Here is a 22,770-nt window from a genome sequence, read left to right on the forward strand (position 1 = left end):
TTCATAAACCAATTCACTTGCCTTGTTATTTCTAGTCAATCGAAGACAGAACATATTCTAGGCTAATTACTGTGCACTTCAATTTTCGCGTTAACTGGCGTTTGTTGCCTGCAACAACGTACCTCACAAGTGTAGTGCCGTTTACTTGCCTGTGAGACATTATTGTGTACATGCAAATAATATCAGCAGTGAACTGCTGCAAATGGACTTTGGCTAAAACTATCAACTAAATGAATAAATAAGAAAAAAGTAACTGAAACTTGCTCATAAAACCTTCAAACCACCATTATATACATGCACAAACTCTAAACATCAGAGACAGAAGATTGATAAATTACAACAGTCTAACAACATCTGAACCCAAAAAGAGAACCCTTAAAAGCTATAATAGTTGCTGCTCTAACATACCAGAGTATCTTCGATACATCAGAAAATCCAGTAGCGAGGAGGATTTACACTGTATCCTAAGTTGACATGACACGATAGGTAGACGATATCTTTCTTTGCATGTTGCTGCCTTGGTAGGATGACGATGACCACCTTATTGTTGCAACTAAAGAATTTGACTCCATGCTAGTTTATATATATATATATATATGCAAGCAAACTACTATATGTACCATATGCACATATCAAATCTTGAATTGAGAACCAAAGGTACCTAACCTAGCAAAACTGGTGAATTTGCATCGATAAGATGAGTAGTAGTTCAAGTAGGTGATTCAGCTAGTAGAAGTGTGTGCCACCATCCACAAGCAACAGTTATCGGTACATGATCATCCACTGAGACTTGGGATGGAATATTTCGATCGATCACATCACCCAGTCCAAGCTGCACAAAGATGAACGAATTCATTTGTTCAATAGCTCGTAAACACTTGTATAATGCCAAACAATTGATCTTAACAAACTAGTGAAACACCTATAGCTACCTGACCATACTTGTTCCACCCCCAGCAGAATACTTTGCTATCACCTTCATAAAACAAACAGGAGAAAGGTTATGAGCTTAACAAAAAGAAGAAACACTCTCTAGAATGAACAACTGTTAAGACGTTAGTTACTATACATCCAGAAGATAGCTAACTGAGCAGCTTATCTGAAGGATAAGAGTAAATTTTGACCTACAAAAAGAGTGTGACTGCATCCATTTTCTTTCCAGTTACTCACCACACCACTAAAAACAATCATGTAAGCTTCATGCCTTGTTGACCATGTTGGTTTAAGAAAGACAGTTTCCTACACCTCAACAACCACGTGTTGGCTATAGGAGAAATCACTTCACTGAGTGACGTTTAACTCCTCCCCTCGGATATCTCAACTATATATTTATGATAGTTACATATCAAATCAAGAAAGTAAACCCCAAGTTATTGATCATAATAAAGAAAACAAGTTTTGGGAAAAAGGGTATTGTGCGCGTTCAGCCAATGAAATTGAGGACCTTGTAGCTTGTCCAACTATAAGTTTTTACAAGTCTTTAGTTAATGTACATCAAGAATTTATGCTGCCATGGGTGGACCCCCATCACGCCTACTCTATTAATCAATGAAAGAGATCTCTCCTAAAAATTACATAATTACATGCAGAGAATCCGCTACATAGATATAGCCATTTGCAAGAGGTTTCTGAAACCGCTCACCAACAGAAAAGATTACTCCCCATTATCATATTCACTAGACTAATTAGCAGGCTGTTACATTTCCAACTATTCTTCAATATTGAAGTTTCTTTGACCCTATACTGACACACTCCTTTGTCACCTTAATTTTCATCTAATTAGCCCCATCAATTAACTGAAGCTTCTGATGAGTCTAAACATAGTATGTCTAGCAGGAGAAAAGTTTTTGAGATGCAGATACGAGTCATACCTGTGATTACAGCAGTATGGCGTGCTCCACAAGATACAACTTTCACATGCATGTTTTCCAAACTTGGAGCATCCAGGAGCCGAGGTAGTGTCTGATATAGGTAAAAAGTAAAAGTTATTATCCTAGATTGTATAAGATCTGCAGGAGTTTTGGTATAGTGAAATAACATAGGAAAGCTACTGAAGGGGTAATGTCCTACTGTGCACTTATGTGAAATTTATTGTGACAAACCTTACCCGAGGAAAATCAACTTTGCCAGTATTTCCAAGTAAGCAAATCACACTTCTCCGTATAATATGTTACCCAGATTTTAGAAGCCTCTCATATTAACAGTTGTAACAGTACTAACGAGCTACAGAGTTGGATAGGAGGGAAAGAACAGAAGTTCAAAATTGTACCTCAGCCTGCTCGGCCCCAGTGCCTAACTGCCCAAATTGATTCCCTCCAAATGCATATACATCACCATCAGCAGAAATACATACAGTGTGCCAGAGCCCTGCAGCTACACTTTCTATCCTGATGCCAAGTAATGAAGATACACACGTGGGACTTAGCTCATCATCTGTACTCCCTTGACCACACTGGAAAATGCAGCATCAATGCTTAATATACTATTAAATAAACGGAAATAAGAGAATCCTATAATATATCAAAAGGGAACATATGATTATATATAGTTGTAGGGAGGTCCTACAATTACCATTAGTTTACTATGCCTTCCCAAGTTCATAGCACCTTTAGGAAAATTCTCAATTCAAATTCACCTTCAGGCATTGGCATAAGGAGCTCACAGAGTTGATATTCCTTCTTCTTTCTCTTGTTAGGTAATATATATATACACACACGTTCTTTCTTATGGAAGAAGTGGAAATACGTAAGTATTGTTGTGGTCAAGTTTCAAGTTTCTACTGTTCAAAAGATCATCGCGCTACGACATAGTGGATGCAAATTTCTTCAAGTTCAGCCCAATTGGGTGTAGAAGAAAATAATATCACAAGGCATATGTTACTTTACTTTATTACACATACGATGGATATACACAACACATATGATGGATGTAGGCACATGCGCGCGCGCGCGAAGAAAAAAGATGTGATTATTGTTTCATCAAGAATATAGCTTATTTTAAATAACTCCAGTGCTTAAATCCACTATGAAATAAACTGATCCCAAGAAACTCACCTGTCCATACAATCCCCAACCAAAAGTTAACAAGGCTCCAGCATCTACCTTGAAATTCAGCAGCAATAAATTATAAGTAGAAATTATTGTAGAAATAAATTATAGGACTGCAAGAGGGACGCTGTATATTATAATGTACCAATAGAGAACACATTGAAAGAGTAAAAACATCAGTCATATGAAAAATAAACATGTATATTCAACATGAAGTAGGAAAATTGATAAGTGATGATTAACATTCGTTGTAATAAGCAAGTGCTGAAATATTAGTATAACCAACTGACTGAATATCCTAATAATCTACCCAAGAACTAGAAAACAAACCTGTAATCACTGCACTGTGTCGGCCCCCACAGGCAATTCTCTTGATGTAATTCCCAGGAACTCTGAGGCCTTGTCCCTCTGACCCCGGACATCCGTGAGAAAGGCCCATAACTCTCTCTTTCCGCAAAGAAGAAGAATCAATGCATGGCACAGGATGTGGGGAGGACACCATTCGAATCCTGGAGCCTAGGCCAAGCTGTCCTTCCCCTCCATATCCCCAACCCCACACTTGTCCTATATCTAAAAAAAGAAAAATGTTATTCTTCTTTGGAAAATCTTTGGCAATGTAACTGTATAATTCATAAAGGGCAATGTAAACAAATGATGTTCCAGGAACGCAAAGACAATTGTATGATGCATTGAAGGAAGTTTATCCAAGACATACACAAAATTACCTGATAATGCTAGTGTATGCCGCCCACCAGCTGCTACACTAACAATCCGCACCCCTGGATTCAGTGTGACCAAACATGGCAATGCTGAGAGACCTTCATCACCTGAGGATGAGCTCTCAGCTGGTTGCTTCACTGATGATACCCGTCTACGTTTTGCACCATCCTCTCCCCCTCTAGTCTCTATACCAGGTGCTGCTCCAACCTTGGATCTCGATCCCTGGGGGTGAGGGCTTACTGTGATAAAGTTAATCTTCAAAATATTACTATGTAAAATGTAAATAGCAGATTGTGCTTCTTTCTGACAATGAAGCCAATCCAAAATACCTTGCTGTGCTGGGAATGAACTCTGCCCGTCGCTTACCTCCTTGTCTACGACTTGCTCCCCAAGAAACTTTCCAGAAGGAATGCATTCCTTCCACCCCCATGTATAAACTTCTCCAGTTTCTGCATTTAAGGTTCCATAAACACGTTGGAATGAGGGATTATGAAAACAAATAAAAAGAGAACCTATAAACCATGGTAACAAATATATAGAGCTCACTAATCAAAAAAAAATGGACATTGAGCCTAACTCAACCCCAAAGTTAGTTCAAAGGGTGACGATTGCCAAGAACGTATAAGAAGACAAACAACTCATTCCTCAACCAAATGTGGGACACTTACCACCCTGCAACCCCTGCCAACCAGAGTATAGATAACATATCATAACTTAATGGCCGAACATCGCGACACAAGATAACAGAGATGGCTTTGACACTAATATCATGATAAGAAATGCACTTTAGGCCTAACTTAATCCTAAAATCTACCTCAAGCGGTGACAAACAACCCATCCCTCAAGCAATGCGGGACACATAAGATAGTCAATCCTGTATCTTTTCAGCAGAATTACAAGTACCCAAATCTAGTGAAGGAGGAGATCATAATGGAAGCTGAAGTAGATGTACTTCCACATCTAAAAATCCAAGTCACAAAATACACAAGCTTTGAGTTTCTCAAAGATTAATGGCACCACTAACATTAACATTGCTTAGGGTACCTGTAACAGCAACACAATGTGCCCAACCCGCTGCGGCTTTTACTATAGAAATTTCATCAGGAAGGGGGAAAGGCTCCGGAATTTCCTTCAAAAGTAAGAAATTGCAGGTAATTTTGATTTGTCACGTATAAGTAGTCATTAAGCGGAGTAAGCAAAGTTAGTGAATTACCCCATGTTTCCCTGATGTCACATAGCATTGTCCTAGATCATCAGTTGAACCCCATGTAATGATCTTTCCAAAATCTGATAAAGAGTAGTAAAAAACAGCATAATAGGTGCAATTTAGGAAAGTCAAGTAGCACAGATATAACAAGATGGGAAACCGTAAAGATGATTATTTGAAACTCAATGTAGGACTTAGTACTATGAAGTGATATCCATCCCAATTAACGAGGCACTTTTCGCTTCATAAGAGCCAATTTGACTAATTTTTGAAGCTAAAATTGGATTAGATTAACTCAATATTTTACTATTAAAATTTTGACATTCAAAAACTATACAAAAGATGTTGGTCAAATACATTCTGAAATGCTAGTCTAAGTTCACATACTTCTAATTTCGAGAAGTGAAAAGTGTCAACTAAATTAGAGAGCTGATGAAATACTACAAAACAATCCAAACTTCATTTCAAATAATATCCATGACTAAGCTTGTAAGCTGGTATGATCAGTTTATAAGCATTTTTTGCCTTCTCCACATTCCAAAAACAAAAAAGTTTCGCACAGTGACTATTTGACTAATCAAACATGAGAAAATTGAAACATATTTTTCTCCATACAAAATACACTCTTCTACTTCTCTCAACATCACAAGCACAAGCATCCATAAAATTAATCGAGGCGTGCGTAAGCTAACCCAAACCCAAACAAACACATGCTCAATCGAAAACAGAAAATCAAACTAAAAACGGAAGGAATTTATATATATATATATATATCACCTGAAATAGCCATAGCAAATCCACAACCACCACCACATACCTCCTTCCATGAGTAATTTCCTGCATTACCAATACCTTGCTGTGGAACTCCTACAATAATCGGAGACAACAACGGCGACCTCTGCGGCATAGCTCCCGGTAAATACCCCCACATATACACTAATTTCTCCTTCTCTATTACCTCCATTTTCATACTTCCTTCACCTAATTCACTTCCATTCATTCCCACAACTTCGCAAAAATCACAATAAAAATGATGATAAATTTCACTAATAATCTCACTGCTCTGTGTGTGTTTTGTTGGCGAAAATATTTGAAAGGTGCCCTAAACGTTTTTATGAGAGAGAAAAAAAAAAAAGAAGGAGAATCAATTTCGAGCCAATGAGGATGACACGTCGGATGCTGATGTGGCATTAAAGTACACGTGGCGTGATGTTGGCCGTTAAAATGATTTTTTTCCGTCATTTTAATTACAACCAAGAGTTGGCTCGAAGTTTCTGGAATTTACGGCCTTACAAAAACTATACCTTCCATAGACCATTTGAGTGCTTCATGGCGTGTTTCACCAATTGTTTGACACGTGTCCATGTTTTATTCGTCGACAATCATTGTATTTTTGCCACGTGTCCAATTACTGAGGTAGGTTTGATTTTTGAAGTCGTATTTCGTTTACGAGTTAATTGCTTAGGTACACGATTGCGTTCAGATATATGTATCTCAGTGATTAAAGTTATACATATGTGTAGTTTGTTCTAGATACATTATATCCTAATGGATCCACGTGTACTTAGGTATATAACAAATCTCGTTTGTCACTCTTCTATGCATACGATATCACATATACATGTGAATCACACAAAATACATAGAATATTACAGATAGTGGTTGAATTTTTTTGTTGCTAGTTAGATCGTACACTACTGAAACCACTAAGTTATAAGAGTTTATTGTGTTAAGCTCTAATGGTGTCTAAAATATGTTATTTAATTATTTCGTATATCGTTTTATTTGTACGTACAGTAAAAGAGGTTTGACGAAGGGTGTCCAATTAGACACCTGACAATCATGTGGCTACATCACTAATTACGGATACAATATGTATATAGCGTGATTTGTATGTATTTGAAATAGTTATTCTCACTTGTTTTCCCCTTTGTCTCGCTCACCTCTATACCTATTTTAATATATTTAATAACAAAAATGTATGTATCTAGATATACGATCTTCAAATATACTTTCAACTAATTCAATTTAATTATATGTTAATGTAATTTATATTTATTTTATGATAGAGTCAAAGTCAAGCACCGCCCCTACCGCCAAATTACTTTATTTGTCATGGAAATTAAGGCCACGTCTAAAGCAGAATGGTTGGTGAGAAAAAAAAGGGACTGTGGATTTTAGATTTTAAAAATAGATTATCTTATTTAATTCTAAAATTAATTATTATATATTAGGTTATTATAATAATTGTATATCAAAATAACAGTCGATATACACATATATGTATTTGTGTATTGAAACGCAAGTAACATTATTTTTGATGAATCGAACAAAGTTAACTTACCCTTTAATTTATGTGTCAAGCTTTTTATCTTATTTTTGAATTATCTCCCCGGGAGGGGTGAGCTTTGCTCAAGTGGCTTCTCTATGATCAATCGACAAAGTGAAGAATAAGTGAGAATATTATTGATTCTCGTGACGAAGCGGGTGAGTGGGAAAGAATGGCAATGAGCAGTGAGTTGATGTTGACAATGGCTGGGTCAGTGGGCCTATATTCACCTACTGGCCCAAATAGATGAATGAAGACTTAATAGGCCCAATGATTTGAAGACTATAAATAGACAAAACAAAGCCCACATTGTTAGCAAGTGGTGTTGAGGGTACGGATCCGTAATGCCACATGTTTATAACATAACATAACATTTTTAGCCTCAAAAAACATTGTGAGGCATAAACACCGGAAAACCAAAACACCGTACCGAACCGAATTTTTTTGGTATTTCGATTTCGGTTTTTCGGTTTTCGGTTCGGTATTCGATATATGTTTTTGTATTTTTCGGTATTTCGGTTCGATTTTCGGTATATGATTTTGTGTAATTCGGTATTTCGGTTTACCGAAATATATTATATTATAATATATATTTATATTATATTAATTATTAATATTAAATAATAAATATTATAATTTAAAGAAAAAAATTAAAAAGTAAAAGACTTTTTGATATAACTATTTTTAGCCCATTAAGTTGAAAATCAAACAAAAAAATTTGTAAATTTTTAAAAGCCCAACTAAGCAGGCCCATTAAAAAAACCGAAATAACAAAACCGAACCGAAATAATAAAAACCGAACCGAACCGAAATATTTCGGTTCGGTATTCGGTACACAATTTACAAATACCGAAAACCAAAAAAACTGGAAAAAAAACCCGAAACCGAACTGAAATACCGAATGCCACCCCTAATTGTGTGGTTGTTTTAAAGCTAAGACATTTTTGTAAGCAAATATCATCATCCGTTTTAGTTTGTTTATCTGGTTTTAGTTTAGCACAAATTTTTTTTTTAAAAAAAATACTTTCTAAGTTGTCTTAAACGAAAGATAAGTTAGATGTACCAAAATATCATTTAATCTTGTTATTTTTAGTATGTCATGTGGAATGTTAGAAATAACAAAGTATGAATAAAAAGAAGAAGGTACTCTTCGGTCTTCATCATAAGTTTTTAAAATTCTGGTTTTTTTATTGCTCTCGAATACTTTCATTGGTTGTCTGATACATTACCTAATGAGAGGGATGTATTCGAGAGGAATTTCTTTACGGGAAAAGGGTCTGAAAAATACTTCAACTTTGGCCGAAATTGTTGTAACGATACCAAACTTTATGGGGGACCTTTTACCCCGAACTATTTAATAGCGTATTTTTTACCATCGAACTATTTAATATTGTATTTTAAAGGTATATATGTGCCCAGGTGAACATATTACTATTTATAATTGTGCAATATTTTTTTTGTCCACGTGGGCACATATATACCTTTAAATTACACAATTAAATAGTGCATGGGTAAAAGGTCGTTTTCTAAATTTGATATCGTAACAACAATTTCGATCAAAGTTCACATCTATGTCAGACCCTTTTCCCTTTCTTTAAATGATAGAAAATTTTAGAAATTATAATATCTTTAAGTCGTATATTTATGTAATTTTTCTTCTTCCATTTAATCATTTGGTGGGATGAATGCATTATTTGTGTGGTACTATAAGAAGTCCAATGATTGGGCTTGTTGGGCCATATAAGATATAATTGGGCCATAGAATCGGGTGGTTTAAGATCTGAAATAGTTGGATCCGTGTGACAAATGGATTGTCAGTACGGAGTCCAATTTTGTGAGGACGACCCGTTTATATGGCCCACCAATATTTTTTGAAGTTATGATTGGCAAGCAAAAGCGATATTTTTATTTTTATTTTTCAATAAGAAAAAGGCGTAGTTTAATTATTTGTAGCATTATTATAAGTAATATTCCAAAAAATGCTAGCTTTTTCGATGTTCCATTGCATATAATGGAATCGAGTACTATAGATCAATAATCTTAAATGTGTCATTATTTCGAAGAGATCATTTTCTCCATCTCGTGAAACCACTAGAAGTTCATAATATTCCGCTTTCGTTTGAAAAAAAATAAAAATAATCAAAGAGTGTTTCAATTTTTTTCCAAACTACAATTTGACAACAACATATACAGTTTAATCTTATAGGTTTGTGTTTGGAGAGAGTGAAGAATACATAGTTTTAATCTATCTTGTGAACAAAACAATACTATTTCTATTCTAATACACCTTATTCATTCAGCACAACAAACTAAACAGACGATAAAAAATAATATCAGCATAACTAATCGGGGAGAACTTTTTACATATTCATTCATATATTGCATCTCACATAAATCTGAAAGTAGTGAAAAGTACAACTAGTAAATTTCACTTCCCTACCTATCCTCCTACCTTATGCTGTCTGATATAACATATGAGGCTAACACCACAAGTTATCATTCAGATCACTAAAACTGTTCTCAAATCCAATAAGAAGAAGAAAAACTATTCATTACTTGAGTTCTCCATTAACATATTCTCAACCTAACTCTCATTACACTTCAAAGGCTATACTATTACACAAAGGTTACATCCTCCTCCTCACCCGCCTAGCGATAAGGTTAACAGAATCTGCTGCCGCGCCATCTGCAGCCAGATCCAGTCCAAAGATGCTGCTGCTGCTATTCCTTTTCTTGCTAGACGTCAGACTTGGCTTCTCATCGACGGATGCCACTGTTTCCAGCAGCTCTGACAACAGTAAGGGGCAACTCTCTTCCAAGTGCTTGAATCCATCTCTCTGCATGACCACTGTTCAGTAAAAAAAAAAAAGAAATCAAACAATTCAGCAACTGCAAGATAATAGCCTGGAGAATTACACAATATCTTATCCTAGCTATTATGTAGCATATGCTTTAAAATATAGTGAATGACTGAATGTTGCATGAAATCAAGAATCTGAAATAAAACAGCACATACTCCGGTTCTAGTGTTGGAAGGCTTCCCAGTTTCTCAAAATTCACCCCCAATGATTTTATAAGATCATAAACATAATGGATTGATACAAAAGAACAATCATAAAGCACTTCAACTACTCAAATTCCAATGAAGCCAGCCCTTCTCCACAGTTAAAAACAAACTTAGAGGGTGTTCGGATCGACTTAAAAGTTGTCAAACCTACTTTTAAGTTTTGAAAGTGTTTGGCAAATATAAAACATAACTTACAATAAGTAAAAAAATGACTTAAAATTCATTCGGAAGTGTTTGGCAAGGTAAAAAAATGACTTAAAATAAGCCAAAAACCAGAAGTAGGTCTCCCCCTACCAACCTTTTATTTTTTGGTTTAACAGTCATTTAAGTTTGATTTTTTATTTTTGATTTAAGGAAGTCTACTTTTTTAAGCCAATCCAAACGGACTCTTAGTATAGCAAGAAAAGTTACTTATCAGTTATTATTATTGAGTTTCCATTTATCCAACATAAGAATCACATTAACAGTGTGTCTGTATTATAAAGTGGCAGCAGATTATTGCTACTCTGTGCTATTTGCAAGTTTGCCTAAAACAACTGACTTTTGTCTAGTACTACACATTGAATTATCAATCATGATTCCTTTTGTCAATTGGAAGTGCAAATTACCTTTGCAAAATGGGCACCAAAGACTCAATGGGCGTAACATAAGCATTGACTCCTATCAGCTGTCAAATATCGGATGTTGTTTCAACATACAATTTTTGGTTTATGTATTTTGTTTCCAAGGGATATTAAGTTTTCCCCAAGGGATACTAATTGAAGAAGCCAAAACCACTAAAATATTGTCTCATATCTTCAAAGCTAGCCATCAACCAACTGATTGGAAGCTCAGATCAAATAATAAAAGAGTTGTTTTGCGCGACAAGGAACCTCACTTGAGATACTCCTTTGACACCCTAACAGTGCATTTTGACCAAGGTAAACAAGAAATTGCCTCAATGACAGATACCCATCTCTATGAACTTAATCATTGACAACCAAGTTCAAGCTAAGACGATATTCATACAGGAGATGGGTCCTTAACAATAGTATTTCAAGAGACTATTGCCAGTCTGGAAATTTACAATAAGAGTACTTTTCCGGGCATTTACATTTAAGCCGAAAATAAATTTGCCACAAACTTGACATGAACAAGCAGAGTTAAGAACATGCTGTTGTTAAACTGACTAACAAAAACTAAAAATGACATAACCTGAAATGCCTCACCGCTCACATCTATGGAGAACACGCACCTCCCAAGTTTGTAGCTGCAAATTTCAAACAGATGGCCTTGAGTTGTGGGCACCGATGCTGCTCAGCAAGAGAAAGAGTTGTTGCCACAGTATCCACATTAACTTCTTCACACAATTTCGCCTCACATAACTCTTTCAACCTATCTACACCAAATCGATCAGCTGCTGCCAATAGATGCTGCGTCACTATCGTAGAAGTGCAAGTTGAAGTAGAGCCAGTAATTTCAATTAAATCTGGAAGTTCATCAGAATAAATGTACTGGAGCATAGCCTACATAACAAAATAAGTCCACCTTAATCATCTCAGCTCCTAAAAAAGGACTATTACGTTAGCACAAGTAATATATATAGTTTAGATAAAGAAAACAGCAGAGAGTAACTGAAGTTGGAGAAGCTAAGTGCAACACCATGACCGAAAACAAGAAGAGCCTGAGCCTAAAACCTTAAGGAATGACGCTGCTTAGCTAAATATTAGCTACCTTTAATGTATTTCTCTTTGCCCTTAAAAAACCGACTGGCACAGAAGCAACTAAGAATACTTAGAACTATCTAAAACATAAAATTACCAGCTCAGCAATGCTAAATTTATTTTTAAAAATGCTTTGTTTGCACAAACATTAGTGCTCTAACAACTTTAGATCAAATATTCTCAGGCTAAATATCATACTACTACATGCTGATTCAGGAAAAAAATTAATCAAAAGTATTGGTACATGCTACTGTTTAAGAATGAACACTGTAATATTTGATAAACCAGTTGCTTACATCCCCCACCCATCACCCAAGAGAATATTCTATGCACCAGTTGAACATCAAAGTTAAATTTGGAATGTGCCTAAAAGACCTTTCATCACTCAAATTCTCCATTTTCACACCTTCCTTAAATTATATATGTTTCAACCATGAACTAATTACCTTGAAGACTGAGGGTTCAATATCCTCAATTTCCACTTCGTCCGTTTTAGGATTCCCAATAAGGCCAAAGAATTGTGCTCTAAATACAGGAGACCGAGCAGCAAGTATCAACTTATGACCCTTAAATGCCTCTTCTCCAACCCGGAAAACTATATCACAACCGAGTTCAGCATCCAGCAAGTATTTGAGACTTTGACCCATGTCTGAAGGTGGAATTGTAACACTATAATTTTTGGGGCCTTCAACACGAGTTCTGACAACTCCAACAGTACAGTGCATGGAAAGGCAATCATCCTTCAGGTAGTCAGAAGTTTCTAAACTCGCTCTTCTAAAAAATCGTTTGTAACCCCTGAAATACAGACAAGATGTTCTCATAAGGACAAATAAAAGAAACAGTTCCAAAAGTATTTCAACACCTTGGATTCAAAAGGACATACAGTTCACCAACTAAAATATCTGGTGAACTTTCTTGAGGCTTATCAAAGCCTAACTTGTCAAGGAGTGTACCCACAATATATCAGATTCATTACCATATGTATAATCAAAACTTACCAAGTGGAAATGAAATTTCTTGCATTGACACATAAACGTATAGAAGGCGGTGAGTAAAAATTTAGTGGTGGATGCATCACAAATCTTTTTTGATTAGCAATGAAGAGGAGATGGAAAGCAAAAGGGCAAATAGACACCACTCAGGGAAAACCAAGTCAGGTAGCTGATATCCACACAAGAGGGTCAAATATCTATCCTTTTCTATAAGCAAGAAATATGGCTCGGTCAACTCTTAGGACCAACTACAACCTTCAAAACTCTGGAATAATGGGTCCTCCTTATAAGGCTTAGTTCGCATGACGCATGAGATAAGATTATCTTGGGAAAGCACATTTGACAACTTATTCACAATCATTGACTTTCTTTTCTATCTTTTATTGATAAGGTAAATGTTTATTAATCATGTAAGGAAATGGTACACGATTGACAACTAATTCACACTCACTGAGGAATTAGGCCATTTTCTTGGGCAGTTTTTGATATTTTAAGTCTTGGAGAAGTATCTATAGCTAACTTGGCAAGGATTTAGAGATTTTCACCAAAGAGTTTGCATCTTCTTCCTTGCTTAATCTTTAATTATGTTTATTATTGCATTATCTTGTATTTTTCTTTCTAGTATAAGTAGCTAAACGCCTAAACCCACTAGCTGGGGGTATAGACTCTTATGGCATTAATATGAACCAGTATTATTTCTTGCCTATTATTACATGGATTTTGATTATCTACTTGTTTACATTCTTACTTGCTAATTTGGTGTTGCAAACACTAGATTAAGCCCTACAAATCTATTTCTTGCTTGGAAGAGTGGAAATTGGATTGGGTTTTCAACAAGTGGTAAGGAATTGAGTATATTAAGGAAATTTTATGCTTGATTAATGGAAACGAACTAGGAATTAAGAAATTCCTACTTGGGTCTATCAATTGTGTCTTAATATTTCTCTCTTTGAGTTTGGAAGAACTTGTAGGGATCAACTTGCTAAAGCTAGAAAATTCTAGTAAGTAGATTTCAATTGAATCATGATCATCATAAGATACTTATATCCATGAATAGATATGCCATATTGAGGCTACAATCCTACAACTCCAGTCCCTTAGAAAATAAACAACAAGTCATATTCTCTTGCATAGAAAATAGTCTAGTTTAAAATTTAACTACTCAATCACTCTTTTATTTGAAGAAAACTAAAGAAACTCACAAATTCGCACACTCTTCAACAACTTGGCCTAAGCATACTCCTCGTAGGATCAACCCCAACCTTTATTCAGTTTATTATTGCTACTATCATACTACATTTCATCTTGAGGCGTAGGATTGAACATTACCAAAACACATCTATTTTAACAAGGTATAGAGGTTTTCTCCAATACACAGTCTCAAGTAAACATACAAAATCGGTTATGGTTACCAGGAACCAAAGATCAAATTCAATAAAGAATCATGATTAGACACCTTTTACACCTACAAGAACTATCAGAATTGGGAAAAGAATACAATTCAAAACCCTAATTGAACAATTTTAAGCCCCAACACAAAAAAAAAACAAAAATTTCCAATCTTCAACACATGGTTAGCAATTAATCAACAAAATAAACATTAGAAACCATACCACATGCTTCCTCTATATTTCAAAGTATAAGGTCCACTTTCCAATGCCCGATCAAAATGGCTATGAACTTTATGTTTCACTTTTCCACTCTGATCCAACATCGTCAACTCAAACAACGCCCTAACATCCGTTCCTTCGCTAGCCAATGCTATAAAAACAGACACATACATTGAAGAATCCTCTATGTTTTTACCATCTGGGTAGAAATAAATTGCCCAATCATACCCACCAACGGTGAAAATGTCGCTAGATATGTACTTTCCCGGTCCCATTCCTTTGGCCAAAGAGTAACCCCTGATGGTAAAATGGTGAGACCCATTCACCGTTTCGTTTACAGACTTGGATGATGAATCCTTCCCGGCACGGTCGACGGATATTTGGTTCATCTCATCGGAATTTGAAACAGAATTTGGGGAAACGAAGGGAACCCTAAACGGAAAATTGAAAATTGCAGAAGCTTAACGATAAAGGAAAAAGGGTGAGAGAAGATGAATGAGAATTTTCCGGTGAATTTATTTCGTTTTGGGGGTTTTATAGGCTTTGGGATTTTGGGTTTTATTATCTCCATTTATTTTATGGAAAAATGCGCAAATATACTCCGAAATATCATAAATGGTATGTAAATTTTTCTCATCATATTTTTGGAATATTTGGTCTCTCTGTCGTTCAAAAACTAGAGCATAACGGACATATACGTATCATAATCTTATTCATCGATCCAACATTTATCGATATATAAGATTACGTCACGTGTCATTATTTAGTCTTTCGTTAGAGTGAAAGACATATATGCTCTAATTTTCGGGCAGCAGGATACCAATGTCCATAAATATGACAGATGATATCTGCATATCATTTACAATAGTTTGAAAGTATATTTATTTTTTTCTCCTTTTTTTATTTGACAGTGATATTAAATTTTTATTTATTCGAATTTTCTTTTACTATATTTTTAAAAATATATACTTAGATATGTTATATTTCGAACAAATTACAACAAAATATATTTAAATGCTTAAAAATTTGTAAGATTTATGATATTGCAAAGTAAAGAAATTTTAAATAATTAAAATTCATATGTGTGTTATCTTCGTAAAAGTTACATTTTTTTAATCTATATTTTGTCCCCGTTCTCTATAGAAGTTAGAGCCTTCTTTAGAACCCTTTCTTCGTATAATTTAAAATTCAAAGACATATAAATTATTTTTATTAAAAATTAATTTCTCCGCATTAAAAAATTGCTTAAAATAACAAAACAAATCATAAAAGCAAAAGAATAAGAGAGATCTTATCTAAGTAATATTTATTGATTTCTTCAAATAATGTAACAGAAAAAATAAATATTATTTTATTTGTTACAAATAAAATAGCTTATACACTAGAGATAATAAAAATCAAATTAGATACAAGTTATGGAAAAGGACTGTATTTATATTCTCACTCTTATAATGTATGTATTGATTTGTCTATTATTGTCATTATTTCACGTAAAAGAATGTATAATTATTGTTGAATTATTTTATTTTTTAAAATTGATTATCGAGTTAAATTTAATATATATAAATATTGATTAATAATATCGAACACTTTATTCTAAGATAAACTTTTTTGTTACTTACACACTTGATAATGAATTGATCATAAATCTAGAGAATATTGTCTGAGCTCTATTTTGAGCTCTTAAATAGTTGAGAAAATATAATTATTTGAAAGAAAAAAATTTAAGTACCGAAAAAAAGTTTAATCATATTTAATATTTTTTTCTATAATTTAAAATAATTATATTGTGTCTCACTATTAATAATTTTCATCAAGAGAGAGTCTATGAATTTTAGTTATACATTATTTTGCTATAAGATATACACGGGAAAAAGAAAGAGAGGAAGACGCGACCAAGAGAGAGTCTATGAATTTCAGGTATACGTCACATTACATACATATATATGTGATATTAGATACATTCTGAATACAGATACATAAGGAGAGAAGCGAGACAGAGAAAAAAAGAGCCGAACCAGATAGTCTATATATCACAATAGATACATATATACATTATGGAACACATAGGTAAAGAGCGAGTGAACAAAAGAGGAGACATATACATATGGAGAGAAGTGAGTGAACAAGAAGAGAAAAAGACGAGCGAGATAAGCGAGACACAAATAACAAAACTAAATATATACAATTTCACTCAAATTTAATATACCTATATAAATTACGCTTAATTTTAAACTTAAAACTCGTGAGATTTATAAAATCCTCGAATTATAATACAAGAATAACGTCTCGACGCTTAAAACTCTTTATAACACTCAGAGTTCTAGATCTACACAGGAAAAGTTTGGTCTCACTATTTTTTACTATAACTCTGCAATTTCTCGTTTTGCTTATCAATTTTCAGATGATTTGATTCTGTTAACTTCATTGTCGAAGAAGAAGGAGAGAACAATGAAGGGAGATGCATTGAAATCTGCTACAGTAATCAAAGTTTTAGCCTTTACATTACTCTCTATAGCTTTTTTTTACTTCGGCAAACACTGGTCTGATGGATCTCAACAGCTTGTTTTCTTCAATTCACGTCAAGATTCAGCTTCTCTCACAAACCCAACAAACCCCTCTTCTCAATTTGTATCAATTTCCCCTAATTTCAACAAATCTTTCGATTTATCGTCCGTAATTAATGACACCACCGTTTCTGATAAGCCACAGGAAAAAACGCCGTCGGTCGAAGTTGTTTTATCTCCTCCACCGCCACCACCGCCACCGCCTCCGGCGGTTCAGAAGATGGGGGTGTTGGATGAGAATGGGGTGATGAATGATAATTTTGAAGTGGGGGAATTTGATCCGGAAGTTGTGGATAATTGGGGTGTTGGGAATGAGACGGAGGTAGAGGAAGGTGATGGGGTTAAGAGATTTAGGGTTAAGAAGTTTGGTTTGTGTCCTGATAGTATGAGGGAGTATATTCCATGTTTAGATAATGTAGAAGCAGTTAGTAAGCTGAAATCAACTGAAAGAGGGGAGAAATTTGAGCGACATTGTCCTGAAAAAGATAAAGGATTGAATTGTTTGGTTCCTCCGCCAAGAGGTTATCGAGCTCCGATTACATGGCCTAAAAGTCGCGACGAGGTTTGTTATATTCTGCTGGAATTATACTTATTTTGAGGATAATGTAGTTATTAGTGGCAGATCAATAGTGTAATCCTGTATATGTATTGAGAAATTCTCTAAATATTTGACTATGAACTCATTTTATTAACTTGAGATCAATGTAGGAAGCCATAAACTTCAAATCCTGGATCTGTGTATGTTAGTTAGGTAAATTGTTTTATCTCAGACATGATCTAATTGGATATTAAGGTTGGTGCTTTTAGTTGAGCTGAGCGTCTATTGGAACAACCTCTACCCTCCCAGACTCGACTCGACTTGTGGGATTACACTCTGTATATTAAAGTTGGTTTGTGTTAACTGACAAGTTTAAAGTTTATTTTTTGAAGCATTTGTAATGATATTGTGATGAGTTGTGTTATGTTCTCCTGAAATATTTTGGGATGAGTAGCTCAAAGTTCTAATTTCTGAAGCACTTGTCCAGTGTTGCTGTGTAATGTTGGATAATTACTCGTGGGAGGATGACAATGGAAAAAGGAAGTTCTAAAGATCCAACTTTTGGGATTTTTTAACTTTTTTCTGTACTGCAGGTTTGGTTCAGCAATGTTCCTCATGCACGTCTAGCTGAGGATAAGGGGGGTCAAAATTGGATATTGATAGACAAGGACAAGTTCAAATTTCCTGGAGGTGGCACCCAGTTCATACATGGAGCTGATCAGTACTTGGATCAGATTCAAAAGGTGTTTAATAATTTTTTAATTCAAGCTGGTAACAGATTGAACAAATTTGGATGTTTGTTTATTTTAATTTTCTTTTGGGTGTTATCCGCCAGATGCTCCCTGAAATTGCATTTGGCCGTCATGTCCGAGTTGCTTTAGATATTGGCTGTGGTGTTGCAAGCTTTGGTGCTTATTTACTATCCAGGAATGTGCTCACCCTGTCTGTGGCTCCAAAAGACGTTCATGAAAACCAGATTCAGTTTGCTCTTGAACGTGGCGTGCCTGCAATGGTTGCTGCAATTGCGACACATCGTTTACGTCATCCAAGTCAGGCTTTTGAACTAATCCATTGTTCAAGATGTAGGATCAATTGGACTCGTGATGGTATGCTCTTCTAGATCATGCTATTATCTATTTCTTTTATCTGTAGTATGAAACCTAACAAAGAGTACAGATTCCAGTTTTTAGATGCATATTCCCCTTTGACATTGTAGGTTGTGTTAAAATTGAAGTGCTGCACTTTTAATTTCTATTAGAGCTCCTTTTTTTCTCACTTCCATTCATTAAGGTGACAACTTATGGTTTTAATCTCTCTATTCTAGTGTTCTGTAGACAGCTATCTTTTGTAGGTTAGGATTTAGGAGCACCATACCCTTTAAAGTCCTGAATGGAAAAGCGAAGATTTAACTCAAGATATGATTTTCCTTTGTTTGGATTCCCTTTCTTTGTTAGAAGATATATTGTGAACTTACTAAGAGATAAATCTTTCTTAAGTTTAACCAAGTTGGCTTAACTTTATTTAGCTGCTCATGTATAAGAGAGTTTCTGACTCATGCCTTTATCCTATGATGCATTTTTGTGAAGATGGGATTTTACTACTGGAGGTCAACAGGTTGCTCCGTGCTGGTGGATATTTTGTTTGGGCTGCACAACCTGTTTATAAGCATGAAGCAGCCCTGGAAGAACAATGGGAAGGTAAGTACAAAGATATTGCAGCAATTTTAATTTAAAATGAAGTAACAGAGGAGGAATCACCTAACTGTAGGCAGTTCTCCACTTTTTGGTAGACATACTCCTTAATGATTGTACAAAAACTCCTATTTAAGTCCATACCTAAGAAAAACTTTTGACTGTAATGTTCAATAAAGTTAATGATCAAGTCACCTTAATTAAAAAAAGAAATTAATGATAAGGTCAAAATCAGCTCTCAGTGCGTCGATTCTTCAGACATTACTCAGAAGTAAAGTGACTTCTAAAGAAAATCGACTCCAATCAAATTTTTTAACTATTTCTTTTTTCCATCTTAAGTTTAACCCCTACTTTGTTGATGAATAAAACGAAATTTTGATTAATGAATAAAGTGATAGGGAAAATTTAGTCGCTGAAACTGCAACTTGTGCCCTTGTTCTCTTTAAAACTGAACTGTCAGTCCACCCTCCAATTTTTAAAGTTAAAAATACTAGCCAGCTTTTGAAAGTGTGGCGACTTTTCCATAGAAACTATATCATGCTCTTTTAGTTCTTGAAAACTTTCTGCATGCAGGTTTAGTAAATACGTGCTATAACAAATCGTAATATTTGTTCTTGTTCTTTCTCATGCAGAGATGGTTAATCTTACTACTCGTCTTTGCTGGAATCTTGTGAAGAAGGAAGGTTATATAGCTATATGGCAGAAGCCCTTAAATAACAGTTGCTATTTAAGCCGTGAGGAAGGAACTCAACCACCTCTCTGTGATCCACATGATGACCCAGACAATGTTTGGTAATATTCAACTTATTCTTGTCGGTTTAAAGTTCTATTTTATTTCCGTCAAAGTGGACAAATGTTCCAAATTTCTACCCCCACTCCACACAAATCCGCCTGTGCTCTTCCCTTCCACTCTTAATGCATATGTCAATGTCTTAGTTTAAGCTGAAAAAGCAATTGGATGTGGTTCCCCATGAGAAGTACCCTTTCGTCACAGTTCAAATCATCTAAGTTATGTTGGCATTCACTATCAAGGTTCATTAAGGCATTTTTGCAGATGGACTCCGCTTTTACCTCTTCATGTTTGAGAGCAAAATATGAATTTGTATTTATCTGTTTATTCATCATGTAGTTTAGTGTTCAGGAAGGAATGGTGATTTGGGTCTGTACTTGATAGGATTCCTATGTAGGTTAGGTATTTTCTTAGGACCATTTTGATTAGTCATTGCTTAATTGGAGCGACATAAACTGTGAGGATTCATAAAGTCTATCCAATTTTCTTGTGATTGAGGCATAGTTGTTATTAAGTTGATTGGGATTAAAACTATAAAAATAATAATGGTGTCAGCAGAAGTTCCAATGGTGCTTTTAGTAACTCATCTTAATATTTGCACAATTGCATGTCTGAAGCCTGAAAAATGATTATCAAGCTCAGTTGTTTTGCTTCATCTTTTCCTAGTTTTGACAAATCGAACTGGCAGATCTGCTACTTGTAGTCTGATAATGCTAAACGTACTCGCCCTTTAGTGAAAATAACAATTTTTTTCTTTATAAGTTGGTTGTTGATAAATCAATGGGGCATGTTCAAAGTGTAAACATCATTGAAGGCATTTCAAACTGAATCCATAGCTTGCCATACATTAATGATTCTCGTTTTATGTAGACATTTCCTTCATTCTGTCACTTGATAATTTCTTTTCTTCACAATAAAATTTAGGTATGTTGATCTGAAAGCATGTATTACACGACTTCCGGAAGAGGGATATGGCGCAAATATTACCACTTGGCCTTCACGCCTGCAGTATCCTCCGGATAGACTCCAGAGCATACAAGTAGATTCTTTTCTGTCTAGGAAAGAGCTTTTCAATGCAGAATCAAAATTCTGGAATGAAATAATTGGGAGCTATGTCCGTGCTTGGCATTGGAAGAAGTTAAAACTTAGAAATGTGATGGATATGAGAGCTGGTTTTGGAGGGTAATGTATTCCATCTCTGTTGGTTAACTCTTTGTCATTATGCATTTCAATCGTCTGATCAGCATTATGCTTCTAAAGTTAGTGGAAAGAATAATGTCCTATCAATTGCTTTATTCAACAGATTTGCAGCAGCAATGATTGAAAATCAACTGGATTGCTGGGTTCTGAATGTTGTCCCTGTTAGTGGTAAAAATACCTTACCTGTCATTTTTGACCGTGGACTACTTGGAGTCATGCATGACTGGTAAGAATTGCTCATCCTTCATCGCATTTAATTATGGAAGAGAAAGGAGACAATACTTGTGACTCTTTTTTCTGTACGTAACCTATAAGATATACTAGTCTGGCATATTTTACATCCTATCTATGCCAACATGAAGAAATACAAATCGTTAGGGAAACATGCAATGGATTCTTTGAGAAGTAGGTTGCATGAAATACATTCGTGATATTCTCATCTCGACATGTAGTTATCATTTTATCCAAGTGGATTGTTCTTTAAGAGGTGTGCAATTTTCCAGGTGTGAACCATTTGATACTTACCCAAGAACCTACGACTTATTGCACGCAAATGGTCTCTTCTCCATTGAACAAAAAAGGTATACGTTCCTTACTGATTATTTGCTTCACAAATGATATTGTGTCCGCATTCATAGGATAGATTTACAATCTTTGATTTCTATGTACCAGATGCAACATGTCCACAATCATGCTTGAAATGGACCGGATATTGAGGCCAGGTGGACGAGCGTACATCCGTGATTCTGTTGCTATCATGGATGAACTACAAGATATTGGGAAAGCCATGGGTTGGCGTGTAACTGTGAGAGACACATCTGAGGGTCCTCATGCTAGTTACAAGATATTGACAGGTGACAAACACCTTTTACGAGCCTAACAGATGATAAGAAAGGATAAGCCAACATTCAAATAACTCCCCACGGATACATCAAAACTCATGTTTCTATGGTAAGTGGACCTGAAAGATTGAATGCTTGCTAACATGGCAGAAAGATATCCATGGCTGTTGTTTGAACCATGTAGCCATATAAAATGTACAGCAGAAGATGGTATAGCTTCACACGATCGAAGATATATGGTATAGCTCAGTGTTGTATTTGTTTCCATTGATTGTTCTGTGACTATGAGGGTTCTTTTAGTCGTAAGTTTTGCTGTTTACTTGAGCTGAGAAATCTAAACAATAACAGAAAAAGAAACTATGCAACAACATATATTAATATATTTAAGTAGGAGTTGTGCCTTCTTTGAAATTTGCTTTTGGATGGTAAATTGCAGCAATAGCCACTTTTATTGGTGTATTTTAAAA

General features: G+C 35.1%; 3 protein-coding genes across 7 annotated transcripts; 1 reads left to right on the top strand and 2 right to left on the bottom strand.

The window, feature by feature from the left end:
• Nucleotides 1–239: 239 nt before the first annotated feature.
• Nucleotides 240–6,069, bottom strand: LOC107018952 (ultraviolet-B receptor UVR8). Of its 3 annotated transcripts, XM_015219550.2 has the most exons (11): nucleotides 5,752–6,069; nucleotides 4,981–5,054; nucleotides 4,812–4,896; nucleotides 4,097–4,216; nucleotides 3,773–4,006; nucleotides 3,378–3,617; nucleotides 3,054–3,097; nucleotides 2,270–2,452; nucleotides 1,872–1,962; nucleotides 933–976; nucleotides 240–832 (listed from the first exon to the last, which is right to left on the bottom strand). In XM_015219550.2, the coding sequence occupies exons 1-11, from the start codon at nucleotides 5,972–5,974 to the stop codon at nucleotides 710–712; spliced, it is 1,461 nt and encodes a 486-aa protein (XP_015075036.1). In that variant the 5' UTR covers nucleotides 5,975–6,069; the 3' UTR covers nucleotides 240–709. The 3 variants fall into 3 exon arrangements, with proteins under 3 accessions (XP_015075036.1, XP_027772775.1, XP_027772774.1); XM_027916974.1 differs by lacking the exons at nucleotides 4,812–4,896; nucleotides 4,981–5,054 and having other exon boundaries at nucleotides 3,773–3,989; nucleotides 4,134–4,216; XM_027916973.1 differs by lacking the exons at nucleotides 4,812–4,896; nucleotides 4,981–5,054.
• Nucleotides 6,070–9,621: 3,552 nt separating this feature from the next.
• LOC107018523 (BTB/POZ and MATH domain-containing protein 3) lies at nucleotides 9,622–15,199 on the bottom strand. 3 transcript variants are annotated; one of them, XM_015219025.2, is made up of 4 exons: nucleotides 14,679–15,199; nucleotides 12,520–12,868; nucleotides 11,605–11,875; nucleotides 9,622–10,151 (listed from the first exon to the last, which is right to left on the bottom strand). In XM_015219025.2, exons 1-4 carry the CDS (start codon nucleotides 15,062–15,064, stop codon nucleotides 9,931–9,933), a joined length of 1,227 nt encoding a protein of 408 aa, XP_015074511.1. In that variant the 5' UTR covers nucleotides 15,065–15,199; the 3' UTR covers nucleotides 9,622–9,930. The 3 variants fall into 3 exon arrangements, with proteins under 3 accessions (XP_015074511.1, XP_015074512.1, XP_015074513.1); XM_015219026.2 differs by having other exon boundaries at nucleotides 11,579–11,875; XM_015219027.2 differs by having other exon boundaries at nucleotides 10,032–10,151; nucleotides 11,565–11,875.
• A 1,746-nt stretch (nucleotides 15,200–16,945) lies between these two features.
• Nucleotides 16,946–22,714, top strand: LOC107020663 (probable methyltransferase PMT11). Its single transcript, XM_015221120.2, has 9 exons — nucleotides 16,946–17,804; nucleotides 18,374–18,523; nucleotides 18,616–18,886; nucleotides 19,367–19,477; nucleotides 20,104–20,263; nucleotides 21,186–21,443; nucleotides 21,565–21,687; nucleotides 21,965–22,042; nucleotides 22,134–22,714. Exons 1-9 carry the CDS (start codon nucleotides 17,127–17,129, stop codon nucleotides 22,339–22,341), a joined length of 2,037 nt encoding a protein of 678 aa, XP_015076606.1. The 5' UTR covers nucleotides 16,946–17,126; the 3' UTR covers nucleotides 22,342–22,714.
• The last annotated feature ends 56 nt before the right edge of the window (nucleotides 22,715–22,770 follow it).

The sequence above is a fragment of the Solanum pennellii genome, chromosome 5, assembly GCF_001406875.1.
Source record: "Solanum pennellii chromosome 5, SPENNV200".
NCBI classification, from domain to species: Eukaryota; Viridiplantae; Streptophyta; class Magnoliopsida; order Solanales; family Solanaceae; genus Solanum; species Solanum pennellii.

Bases quoted from the DNA above. Each gene is read 5' to 3' on its own strand.
- LOC107020663 (XM_015221120.2), top strand. From the start codon at position 17,127: ATGAAGGGAGATGCATTGAAATCTGCTACAGTAATCAAAGTTTTAGCC. The intron at 18,887-19,366 runs GTATGCTCTTCT...ATTTTTGTGAAG, and splicing joins GATCAATTGGACTCGTGATG to ATGGGATTTTACTACTGGAG. The intron at 22,043-22,133 runs GTATACGTTCCT...TCTATGTACCAG, and splicing joins TTCTCCATTGAACAAAAAAG to ATGCAACATGTCCACAATCA.
- LOC107018952 (XM_015219550.2), bottom strand. From the start codon at position 5,974: ATGAATGGAAGTGAATTAGGTGAAGGAAGTATGAAAATGGAGGTAATA. The intron at 5,055-5,751 runs GTGATATATATA...ACTCTTTATCAG, and splicing joins ATTTGCTATGGCTATTTCAG to ATTTTGGAAAGATCATTACA. The intron at 4,897-4,980 runs GTAATTCACTAA...TTACTTTTGAAG, and splicing joins TGACATCAGGGAAACATGGG to GAAATTCCGGAGCCTTTCCC.
- LOC107018523 (XM_015219025.2), bottom strand. From the start codon at position 15,064: ATGAACCAAATATCCGTCGACCGTGCCGGGAAGGATTCATCATCCAAG. The intron at 12,869-14,678 runs GTATGGTTTCTA...TCTGTATTTCAG, and splicing joins AAATATAGAGGAAGCATGTG to GGGTTACAAACGATTTTTTA. The intron at 11,876-12,519 runs GTAATTAGTTCA...TTTGTTATGTAG, and splicing joins TTGAACCCTCAGTCTTCAAG to GCTATGCTCCAGTACATTTA.